This window comes from Centruroides vittatus, unplaced genomic scaffold (genome assembly GCF_030686945.1).
Source record: "Centruroides vittatus isolate TY-2023 unplaced genomic scaffold, ASM3068694v2 contig_3176, whole genome shotgun sequence".
Classification (NCBI taxonomy): domain Eukaryota; kingdom Metazoa; phylum Arthropoda; class Arachnida; order Scorpiones; family Buthidae; genus Centruroides; species Centruroides vittatus.
Window position 1 is genome coordinate 57,226 of NW_027122042.1, and position 12,762 is coordinate 69,987.

Genomic DNA, 12,762 nt, shown 5'->3' on the forward strand with positions numbered 1-12,762 from the left:
GTTAATAAAGGGCACAACAACACCATTTTAGTAATCATGGTGCAAACAGAAAGAGCGAATGTAAAATGGGATGAGGCAAAAATCATTAAAATGGTCCAATCTCCAACCATTGCATTAGAAATGGAAAAGATGGAAATATATAAAAGTAAATAAAAAACTGCTGCCTAAATACCAAGGATGCTAATGTGCTTCCAACAGCATGGAAGTACTGTACATGATAGAAAAAAGCATAGGGATTAAAAACCCTTAAAACTTGTAATAGTTATACTTAGCCTTGTATATGGTTATTTATTTATTTATTTATTTATTTATGCTATTTTATTTTATTTTTACTGTTATTTATTTATTGTATTTATTTATCTTTTCATATACACAATTGTTCTAAATCTTTAAATTTAAAATGAAACTTATTCGAAAAACAGGTTTTGTTCCATTTTGGAATGGTAATTGTAAGCCTGAAGATGGCCTATAATAAATAGATTGAAAACGTTTGAGAAATAAAATAATTTTATGCTTGGCAAAAATTCAGGTGTGTTGATATAATTAGTTGTGGTTGCTGAGAGAAAGGTGGATCAGAAAATCCTTTATTTTCTGATTAAAAGTTAATCAGATAATAAAAGATTTGGTAATTGAGAAATGTAATCCACCTTTCCCTCAAAAATAAAAATTACAAAGAAAAAGTAGGATTCAAATCCAAAATAGTCACAGGATACATTCATAAACCATATGCCACTCACTCTTATAAATATGTTTGCAATAGAACATATAAATCTAATAGCTTAAAATCAATTCCTTTTTTTGAAAATGCTTAGGATGAAAGATATTTGACTATAGGTTTAATTTTATATAAATTTTTATTTTAAACATGAAATATTTATTTTGTTTCTATTACACGATGAAGTGTAGTATAATTGACACAAGGCTTTTCTTTACATCCTGCTTTTAATCCACTTTTTTATTTGCCCAAAACATGTCTTGGCAAATAAAAAAGTGGATTAAAAGCAGGATGTAAAGAAAAGCCTTGTGTCGATATACTACACTTCATCATGTAATAGAAACAAAATAGAAAGACACAGTTTCAAAATAAGAACAAAATATTTAAGTCAGGTAGTCATTTGATTTACTTTCCTTGTCAGTTCATTGTTATTAGCAAAGAAAAATATGATAGATATATTTAAATTTTGGATGTGGTTTACTACTTTGAATATTATTTTCTTCTGAATTTCTCATCACTTTTAATTTTCTTTTCTAACATCCTCTCACTAATTCATTAACTTCTAGGCTTGATTAATTTTGCATCTTCCCAAACATTTTATTTTTTACCAACAATTAATATCCAGACACTCTCCTAAAAATAATTTTACAATTTTTAACAAATTATTTACAGATAGAATTATTTAAAAAGTTGAATTTATAACATTTGACTATTGTTCTATTGTTCTATTTTGAATCTGTTGTAAGTTGAAGAAGCCTTGTGTTATAGATAAAATGTGAATACTTTCATCTTTATTTTTATGAACATTCTTAGAGTTTAACATTTTCCATTAACATATTTTTTATTTGTGATTCCTTTTGAGAAATGTACAGAATTCAGTTATAATATTGGTGAAGAATATCCCATGCTTGTTTTATGTATTTTTAAATGATAAAAGAACTGGATCTTTTATCATTTATCAGTTTTAGTTCTTTCCAAAACTAATTTATGGGAAGAACTATAACTGATACAACTTTTTTTTTTAAAATTCAGTTTTTATCATAGCTAATATAACCTTTTGTTATAGAAAATTTTATATAAAGTGTATATATATATATATATAATATATACACTTTATATAAAATTTTCTAATGTTTTATGATAATTATTATTTATATATTTTAGGAAGGAAGAACACCTTTACATTATGCTGCTATTATGAGAGATGGTGGTCATTATTATAAAATATTAAAAAATTCAGGAGCTGATGAAGAAGTTACTGATAAGGTAACGTTTTTATAAACTTAAAAATATATTAACTAATTTAATTTAATTATTTTCTTAATTATCAATAATTATCTTTTGAATAAGACATAAGAGAATTCATTGCTTATTTCAAAGTTTAAACTTAATAATCTTTATTTAAGAGGGTTCAATGCATCAGGACAGACTGCCCATGAAAAATTCCTGGGCAGTTAAGAATTTATAATCTTGAAAACACATTAGTACACCTTTGAAATAGTTTGTTTTTTTACTTTTATCTAAGATTTTAAATAAATGTTAAAACTTCTTACAATAGAAACAGCCAAAATATGAGATGGATTCTTAAAAAATATAATAATAATTCTAATTCAGTTTTTTTAATTAAATGAATAATAAGTGAATGATATGCTGCACACACATCTTAACTGAGAAATTAATTTTACATTTTTATTTTGCTATTTTATTAATGTAGATTTTGAATTATGTTAATAACTGCCTTGAGGAATAAGTCATCTAACACAGGATTGAGATGCCAAGATAAAATTTAATGAAACATTTTGAAAAAGTTTCAGATAAAAAACAATCCACGGCATACAAATTTCATTTTAATTTTCTCCATAAGATATATACGTTTCTTATTTGGACAAAGTAATCATCAAATAAGAAAATAACTGATATATTTTATGGAGGAAGTTAAATTGGAATTTGTATGTGCATCAAATTTAATGAGTTTTCATTGCATCATTTTACCATTAAATTACTTTTTCATTGAAATTACAATGAATAAATATATCAATATATTTTCTATCAACTGGATAATTAGACAACAAGAAAAACACATTTTTAAAAATCCAGCAAATATACTAATAAAAACATTTTCAATCAGTTTAACCAATCTTCCTCGGTTATGATGAAATAGAATGTGAAAATAGAACATAAATTTAAAAATAAATGATAACCAGAATTCTAAAATAAATACATAAATAAATAACTGAAATCATAGTTGCGAATAATAAATAAATAACTACAAAAATAAAATAAACAATAAAAAGTAAAAATAGACGAATAAATGTCCCTTAATAAAATTAACTTTCATAAAAATACTGCCATATGGTAGCCAAGCTGTTGGCATCTCTATGATTGATGCAACCAGTTTTTTTGTGCACTTCATCCAGTCCAGTCTTTCGAGATGTCTCATAGTATTTATATTCGATGCTGGTTTGATGATGAATACCTGCTCCCACTGCACCTAAATGTGCTGATGTTGTGATGCACCTAAATGTGTGTAAGCTGCCAGCGACATGTTGTTATGATTTTTATCAATTGTATATTTATGTTCTTTGAGCTGTTGCTGTAAGTTGCACATAGTGGCACCCACATAGATCAGTTTTGATTTGAAACATTGGTCAATTAACGGGATGGAGTAAATCCCTGTGGCTGAATTATGATTTATACAGTTTTTTATCATTCTTTAAAATTCTGAATATTGTTGGGTTGCGTCGATATACAACCTGAAGATTATTAGCTCTGGCTGCTTTCTTATGTATTCCTCTTAAAAAAGGGATATAATTTAAAACCATTCTTCATTTCTGTACCCCCAATGCATTCTGACTGTTTTGCTGTTTGAAAAGTTGCAATCAACTTCTGAATCATTTCTATCGGATAACCCTGTCATTCCACGATCTTTAAGACATAATTCGGCTCTGTTACAGTGTCACTTATGCTGGTACAATGTGTATATGCCCTTCTTATCAAGGATCTAAAGGCTGTCAATCTGATGTGGAGAGGATCCAGAGAGTTATGTGGAATTAAAATGGGTTGAAAACAAGGTTTCTGTATATCTTGGTCAAAATTTTTGCCATATTTGTAAGAGATGGAAATGACCAAAAAGTTTACCATTGTTTCACTCTCTTGGTCTAATTGTAGGAATAATCTGTAGGGGTTATCATTGATCACTTTTAAAAATTGCTGCAAGTTTGGTTATCTCTGCCACAAGATGAAGATATCGTCAACATATCTAGCATATAAGATAATAAGGTGTTGGAATTTGGGTAGAATGTTGTTTTCTAATTGTTGCACCACCAGCTCACAAAATATTGCTGACGTGGGACTGCCCATGGGTACTCCTCTTCCTTGTAACTATACTTTGGTCTCAAATTCAAAGAATGATGTATAACACACAAGGTGTGCCAGTTCCAGTTTATGATTGTGATGTTTTTGCACATCATCAATATTGGCAAACAGGAAGTAAGATGGTATGTAGCCTTAGCATGGTTATTGTTTATTTTTAAATTTACATTCTATTTTCACATTCTATTTCATCATAACCGAGGAAGATCGATTAAATCAATCGTAAACGTTTTTATTAGTAAATTTATTTGCTGGATTTTTAAATGTGTGTTTTTCTTGTTGTCAATGAATAAATTAATTTAGCATTAATAATTGTAAAAAAAAATAGAATGGAGACATTATATTTCTGTAAGAAAACTTGTTTCCGTTACTCTAATAACAGAATATTCATCAACATTGCAGGAAAAACTGCTTTAGTAGAATCAAAAAGAAAAATAAACAGATCAAAGTACTGTATTAGAAAACTAATATTTAAGTCCAATCGAATGAAACATTTTCAAATGCTATTGTGTTTGAGAATATATTGAATTATGTATATGTTTTGTATTTTTGTGAATTCTATTGTGGGGCCGGGAGTTGAGAATATAAATAATAATAATAATAATTACTGCTTTCTTCCTATTCGAAGTCTAATTTTTGTTTCTAGAATCCGTTTTTTTTTTTTTTTTTTTTTTCTTCTTGGGACTTCGAATCCCACTTAACTGACACCAACTGTGAGGATTTGCGCCTCTTAGTGAAAGGGGCGAAGTTGACCCGACTCGCTTTAGGTCAGGATGTCTCGAAAGGACCTTTACCGTATGGGGGTAGTGGTTTGCTGAACGCAAAGACGACTCACACTGAGACCGTGTTTTCCATTTTAACGCGTTTATTTTGACAAAAACATGCTTACAATAAGAGTAGTGTCGTCTCGTTAGTCCGTTCCTCTTGGTAGGTGGTTCACCGTCTGTTTTGGAGTCCGTTACCGTAGAGGAAAGTTCCCACTGGAGGCTAGCTGGGGAGAAAAGTCCCTCGGAGAACCACGATGGGAAGTTGGGTCCCTTAATCTTAGTCACTCACGGGTGAAAACGCTCGAAGTCCTCGAAGTCCGGTATATGATATCCATCGACTTGGGTCTTCTCTTCTCAACCTTCACTTCTGCCTCCTCGTGTCCCGGGAGTTTCAGGCTTTTTATAACCTTTCTTTCCCGAAATCCCGAGTTTTTGGCTGGTCCGAACGAGGGTCTTCTTTTTCTCTATTGGTCCCTGGTCTGTTGCCAGGGACGCAATTCGGGCCGCGGGGTCGCCGAAGATCCCCGAACTCCCCCTCCCGGGCCGCTCCCTGTCCGAGTCGGGTCAAGCCCTTCCCCGGACGACGGTCCCGTAAATTACATCTAAATGTGTTTTTCTGACTTGGAGAAGGCGCAGCCAGGACCACTCAGCCCCAAATACCGCCTCCTCCGATGGAAAGCCGGACAGATTCCGCTTTGAACTCGGTGCAACCCGATGACCCAAACTTATCCCGGTCGGTCGATCCCTCAGTTGCTCCCACGATCTACGATCGGGGATCTGTCAATTAGGTCGGGAATGTGACAATTAAATCGTCTCGCGCACCCATTTCTTTACCATCTCGATCTTGTTTACCGGATAAATCACGGGTTTAACGACTTTAACTCGACAACCACTTTGCCAACAGGGGGGGCGAACTTCCAACAGATGTCCGTTTAAGTTAGTTGTCCTGTTAAATTATTTACAAAACACAAAAAAAAAACGGATTCTAGAAACAAAAATTAGACTTCGAATAGGAAGAAAACAGTAATTATTATTATTATTATTTATATTCTCAACTCCCGGCCCCACACTATTTTCTGAAGAAGTCCAAAATACTATGGAATTGTTTGTTTTTCTATGCTAAAACCAATGAAACAGGGTTTTTGCATTGCTCTGTTTGTTCAGATTCAAAATATTATAATAATTAAAGATTTTAAGATGCATTCTTCTAAAGTTTTCTTGTCATTACCATAATGAAAATGTTTCATTAAACTTCGTTAATGCTAATGAAGTGTTAAACCAATCATTACTTTAAAAATCTGATTTTGGAGTATTAAAGTTTCTGTAATGGCATTTGAAGTTAAAATCAAAGACAATATATTGTGACACATTTGATGCAGAGTTGTTATATATTTTCGACATTTTCTATATACAACCCAGAAGAAACTACTATTCAGACAATTTTGAACTTTTGGATGATAGTTTCTTCATCAGTCTTTTAAAGTTGAAGTTTCCCATATTTTCCTTTTTGTTTAATTGTTAAAACTAAACCAGCAGTTCATGTATTTTCAATTAAACTTTGTGTTAGTTAAATTCAAACCTATAAAACATTTTTCTCTACATCTGTACAATTTGAAATAACTTTGATTCCGGTATGGCACATGACTGATGACAGAAAAAATATCAAGAAATGACTCATTAAATTGAATTAAAGAATGTTGGGGTAAATGGAACTTTTTAATAAAATGTTAATTCTAATAATGAGTCATTTGAAAATGGCACATAACCAACTTTCATTATAATAGTAGTTAATTTAGGACAATTTCATCTGTAAATTTAAAATTTAATGAATTATTTTGAAAATATTTTAGGTCTTCATATGGAAATGAACAAAACTTGGAAACATATTTAAATAAAAAAACAAGCAGTTTGAGAATTTTGCTTTGATTCTGGAAATGCTGATGTTGAAAACATTTATTGAGCAAAAATTTTTGGCTTTTTGATATTCAAGTTATTTTGATTAATTTTTGGAACTGTTCCATAAAATTACAGAACAAGAAAACTAGTAAATGTTGAGGTTAACTTTTTTAACATTTTCATAATAAATGATTCTATTTATGAGATTACATTAAAAGTCATTGAGAAATGTTTTTGAAAATTATGTAAAATTAACATAACTTTGTTTTTAGGCAGGGCATACTGCAGAATTTTACATGAGACATCCCGGAGAAGTTACAATTCGAAATCTTCTCGAGGGATATAAGACTACAGTTGACAGCAACGAAGAGCCCAGCACAATTAATATTTGGCAAAGACCACCTACGGAGGAAATTGAAAAACGTAAATATTTTGATTTCTTGACATTTGTAGTTATATCTGAAATATTAATTTATTATTATTTATTGGTCAAGGTACAAAGGGTGTTTAACCCTATTGCAGGAGGCATTTAGTTCACTGTTTTGTATTATTTTTTGTATACAAAAATTACAATTTGTCAAAACAAAAAATGTACAGTTTGAACAGTTGACTTTTGTCAAAAATGAAATATTTCAGCTAAATCAGTACGACTCTTGCATGGGTCATAATTTTTTACATCCAGTCAAAACATGAAAAGCAAAAAATTTGAATCTGTGAACCAAAAACAATTTTTTGGAAATTAATAAATACCTACATTATTTAGCTGTAATTGTATAATAAATGTCTGTTTGTCTTTATGTAAGATGCCACAGAAGGAATTTCTAGCATCTATATTACCAAAAGTGAAAAGCAGAATTAACCAAAACTTCTTAATCATTTAATATTGATTAAGAAAAAGCAATTAATAATATATGTAACTGTACTTCCAATCTTTCTCAGAACTCTGAAATACTAAATGTACGTATGAGATAAATAAAACTAAACTTTGGTTATATAAATTTATTTGAGTATACATAGTTTTAACAATAATTGAATATTATTGTCATTAATAAAACTAACACCAGTTAAAATCTCAAATTTTTTTAGATAAAAAGGAAAAACCAAAATTTATTTAATGTATAACACACAAAGTATAATCTATAATATTCTTTTCCACATGGAATAGTGTATGAAGTATTCCTTTATGTGATTTGGAAAAATTACATTTGATATAAATATTCCAGTGCCCAATTGAACTTGCTTAGTACACTGCTGAGTTTATTACAGTTACATATGAATTCAAATATTAGTTTTATTTCATTAAAAATTACAAAATCTTTCATTAATACAGTGTTAGGTTTATGCTATTGGTAATCCAAAAAATAAATTTTATTTTGTTTTTTCCATTAATTGCATTCATCATTTTTAAGGTAAATGAAGTCTTGCAGCATCTTGCCCAATCATGCTCATTCTTGTTCTGAGAAAGAGGTGCTGTGACTCACTTGCTTTGCACTTGTAGTTAGTCCTTGTAGAACGAGGTCTGCAGGGCTAAACAAAAAAAAAACAATAGACAAGTTGGCTTGACAGATATATTAGCTTTTAATTAATTAATTAATTCCCGTTTGGCACAATCACCATATATATACTGATACATAGAGTGCAATCTATCTCAAAATTGACAAATTTTACAATATCCAAGCAGTACAATAAAATGCTACATATGTTTACATGCTTCTCTCTCTTTCCTCTTCTCCTTCAAGGGGGCTTATGACACATTATGAAAGGGGACAACAAAAGGCACGTAACAAAGAAAAAATTACAAACTAATCTGTTCAGATGAATCCTCCATCAATTTTTCTCTTGAATACGTCGTAACTTGACGTTAAACTGTCCTTAGTTGGATGCAAATGGATTGCTATTTCTCCTGCTTTATTTCCATGCTTGGCCCTCTCATGCTTAGTGCCTCAATCTTGTATATCCACATGTGGCCAGAACACCGCAATCGGGAACAAGAAAAAACAAAAAGTGCTACTACACGTGGGTCACGACTTTTTATATTGTGCCAAACGGATGTCGGATGTCCTCCTCATGTGACCTCTACTGGCCAATCCAGCGGCCAACATAAGGTAAATTGGAGAAGGTGATGCCACAAACAGAAACGGAAAGGGTTGAGGGAAAAACCGAAACAAAAAATTAGTCACGAAGCACTACACACTGGACAAAGACCAATGCAAGTCAGTGTTTAGAGTTCTCTCTTATAACCTGTTGTCAATGTAATATCAGTGATTCTGTTAGCCAAAGCAAAGTGTCTCTGTTAAACCAAAGCAAAGCCACAAAGTACCTAATTTAGAGGAAAAAATTAACATTTTAGAATTAGTGAAAAAAGAAAAAAGCAGCTTAAAAAATTCTTGGAAACAAACTTTATGATTTACATTATCTATGCTATTTATTGTTAATATAATGCTTATTTATTGTATTTACAAATGCCTGATAGATATATGTTAGTGTAGGAGATACTTAATAATTAATGGAGTTTGCTATTTTACACAAATTTCCACTTATGTAAGGGGTCTTGGAATGTATTGGTAACTTCTACTGTAATCTAATTGTTCCATTTGTCATACATAAAGAATCAAACCTCAATTTAACGCAGTGTCAGATTTAGAGACGAAAAAATAACTAAGTCCTTTGTGGTGCTAAACTGAAGGAGTTCAAACAATAAGACTTATATATAATAATGAAATCTACAAATTGGTTTGAGTTTGAGAGTTTCAATCTCATTTGTAATAAAAAATTGTATATTTAGTAATTCACTAACACTGAAAGGTTTTTTTTTTAGGAGTGGACTATATCAAGGTTTGACTGTATTTTAAACATGATTTAAAGTTACCATTTCTATTAGAGCTCACATTGAAATAGACAGTTTTGTTAATTAATTGAAGAAGCTTGTTTTTTCTTCACATCAGATCTTTTGGAGTTAAAGTCAATATTTTATAATTTTTAAATGAATTGATTACATATATGATTTGATATTATTAATTTTGCAGTGGACATGAAGTCCATTAAGGAATACCACCAATTGATTGTTGTTAACACGTGAGTGTTCAAGGAGACGGTGTAAAGTTTTGTATCGTGTTTAACGATTTGTTTTGGTGGAAGTTGAAAGGCTAATCACAAGATGGGAGACAGTGAAATTGGGGAGCTATCTTTATGGTTTACAGCAAAGACGGCGGTGACATGGCTAACAATCATCGAGACCCTGTTGCGGCACTTATCCAACAATGAGGCAATTACTCAAATGGAAGAGATCTCGGGAAGAGAATGCATAATGTCGTTTGCAAATGCAGACGTTCAGTGGGAGATTTTTGCTATGGAGTGTCAGATTGGTGACGAATCATTGGATATTAGTTATGTAAAAGGGAATGTGAAATGTATATATTTACAGAGTACCGTATGAAATCACGACACAAGAGATTGAGCAGAAACTAAATGAGTATGGACAAGTCAGAAAAGTAGAAACGGAGTATTATATGCCAAATTTGAAAATATTGAACGGAACCAGAGTCGTGACAATGGTAATGCGAAAGGAAGTTCCTAATTTCATTGAAATTAGGGGGTGCAGAATCAGAGTAGATTATAAAGGAATACGATGGTTATGTGGCAACTGCCTGGGTAGAGGGCACAAACTAAAAGAGTGTCCAAATATAAAATGTTTCTTATGTGGAGAAGTCAGACATCGACGTAGAGATTGTGTAAAGGAAATAGACTGAGAGAGAAAGATGAGGAAAAAGAACAAGGGGAAAGCAGGCGGAATGAAATGGAAGTCGTAAGTACTATTAAAGGGACTGACTCTATAACAGAGAGTGGAGAGAGGTTACAGATAAAAAGGAAAGAACACACAGGTGTTTCTGATATCGGTGAAAGAAGTATTGGAGACGGGAAAGAACTAGAGAAGGAAAGTAAGAAAAAGAGAGCTAGGGAAAGTTCAGGAATTGAGAGAAGCAACAAAAGGAAACGAGAGCAGTGACAATGAAAGAAAAAGAGTAGGCAAAAACAGAGGACAGTTCAAAGCGTCTGCTGAGTTGAGGAGGAAGTGGGGGAATCGGGACAGGAGTCGTGGCCGAAAGTATTTGACCTGAAGTTTGGGGATCAAGCTTACAGGAAATCTTTATCTGAGTTGCAGGAAGAGGGATGGACAGCCATGGACTTTGTGATTTAGAGTGACATCTTACGCAAAACAAGCGAGAGTGCAAAGAAAGAGTTAAAAAGAGAATTGATAGGAAACTTGCGGAATTTAGAGAAAAAGACATTTGCGTGAAAGGTTACAAAAGGCATGATTGTGGACAATTGAGACTAGTTCCGAGTTGGACTAAAGCCCACAAACTGATGTAATGAAGATTGTAAGAAGTTGTTGGAAGCGTTCGAGGTCATAAACTGTTTCAGTATGAGCAGTACTGTAGTGCATGTGCTGGCGTTTACTTTGAGTTTTAGTATTAGTGGTAATAGGAAACGCCAGCAAGCCGTTTCTGATTTACAATCACCCCCCCGCCAGCATGAGTTGAGCAGCCCGTCAGGGGCTGGGTCACAGTCACTCTGTGGATATCACAATAATATGATCTTTGTCTCCAATATATTGGCCAAATGCGGACATTTATCCTACAAATTATCGAGAGATACATTTCACAAACAGGCTGCTTTACCTAGGTAGACAGCAATGCCAGTCAGAGAAAAAGCGAACTAAGGCTATAATCTCCATATAAACTCAGTAGGGAAGAAGAAAAAGAAAAAAATTTTTGCAGTGCAAAGCCGTTGTAGCATGGAACCAATAAGAAAAAATTTTATCTATATATATAATCGAGACAAGTTGATAATAATAATAATAATCAGTGCAGAGCCCAAACAGTCACCCTGTATATACATATCATCATCCATTACAGTGTTTATTTTTTAATTTGTAAATACAGAAAGAATGGTCTTATAAGTAGACTTCAGCTTTTTTCCTACCAATTTTGATGCTGACACTAAATTATATGCTAAATTTGATTCTAATTATATATAAATCTATATATATGATTGAGACAAGTTGATAATAATAATAATAATAATAAAAATAATAATAATCAGTGCAGAGCCCAAACAGTAAGGAGTTGAAAGTTGAAATTTGGTACACAGTTAGGGTATGTCACGAGGACGCACACTAAGAAGGGATTTTTCGAAATTCCTCCCCACCAGGGAGAGATACAGTATTAAGGCTTAACACTTCCATTAACAATAAAGTTGACTATAATGTAAAGTAAGGTAAGGGTAAGGTTGACTATAACGTTTTTCTCAACCTTTCTTTTTTAGAACATTTGATGAAAACCAAACGATATAATTAGAACATGTCGTGAAAATCGAACAATATTAGAACATTCGATTTTCAAATTTAAACATTAGTTCGGTTTTTCTCGACCTTTCTTTAGAAATACTTAGTTCGTTTACTAGAAAATTACGAATGGAATGTAGCAACAAGAGAAAGCTACGTGCAAGATTCACGGGTGCTGGAAAAAAAAAGAAAATAAGAGAAGCATCACAAAAATTTAAAGAAAAGAATCCTGAAGCAAACAAAAGAACTGTAAAGAAGCATTTTGATAGGAATCCCGATGCTAATAAAGAAGCTGTAAAGAGGCATTTTGATAGGAATCCCAATGCTAATAAAGAAGCTGTAAAGAAGCTGCAAAAAAACATGCAAGCAATAAATGTACAGTAAAGACCTTACAGTGGGAAAACAAGAAATGTTCTGCTTTTCAATACTGAGCTGAAATTGATTATGCTGATGATGAGAATGTGTTTATAGGAGAGATGAATAAAATATGCAAATTTTGCAGTGCCAAAAAGTTTAACTATAAGACACCTCGTATGTGTTGCACTAATGGAAAGGTTATGTTGCCCAGATTCAAAGAAGCACCTGAGCCTTTAAGTAATCTTTCTTACAAAATAAATGAATGAAGTGGCAAAGAACTGCAAAAGGAATTGAAAAATTTTCTAAAAAAT

The 12,762-nt window shown here is 32.0% G+C and overlaps 1 protein-coding gene across 2 annotated transcripts in view; it reads left to right on the plus strand.

The window, feature by feature from the left end:
• The window catches only part of LOC136973468 (serine/threonine-protein phosphatase 6 regulatory ankyrin repeat subunit B-like), a 57,918-nt gene that overhangs the window by 15,195 nt on the left and 29,961 nt on the right, over positions 1-12,762 (plus strand). For both annotated transcript variants that reach the window (XM_067268201.1, XM_067268202.1), the window contains exons 7-8: positions 1,880-1,981; positions 7,023-7,173. In XM_067268201.1, coding sequence (XP_067124302.1) covers positions 1,880-1,981; positions 7,023-7,173 — 253 coding nt within the window. The remainder of the gene's footprint in view (positions 1-1,879; positions 1,982-7,022; positions 7,174-12,762) is intronic.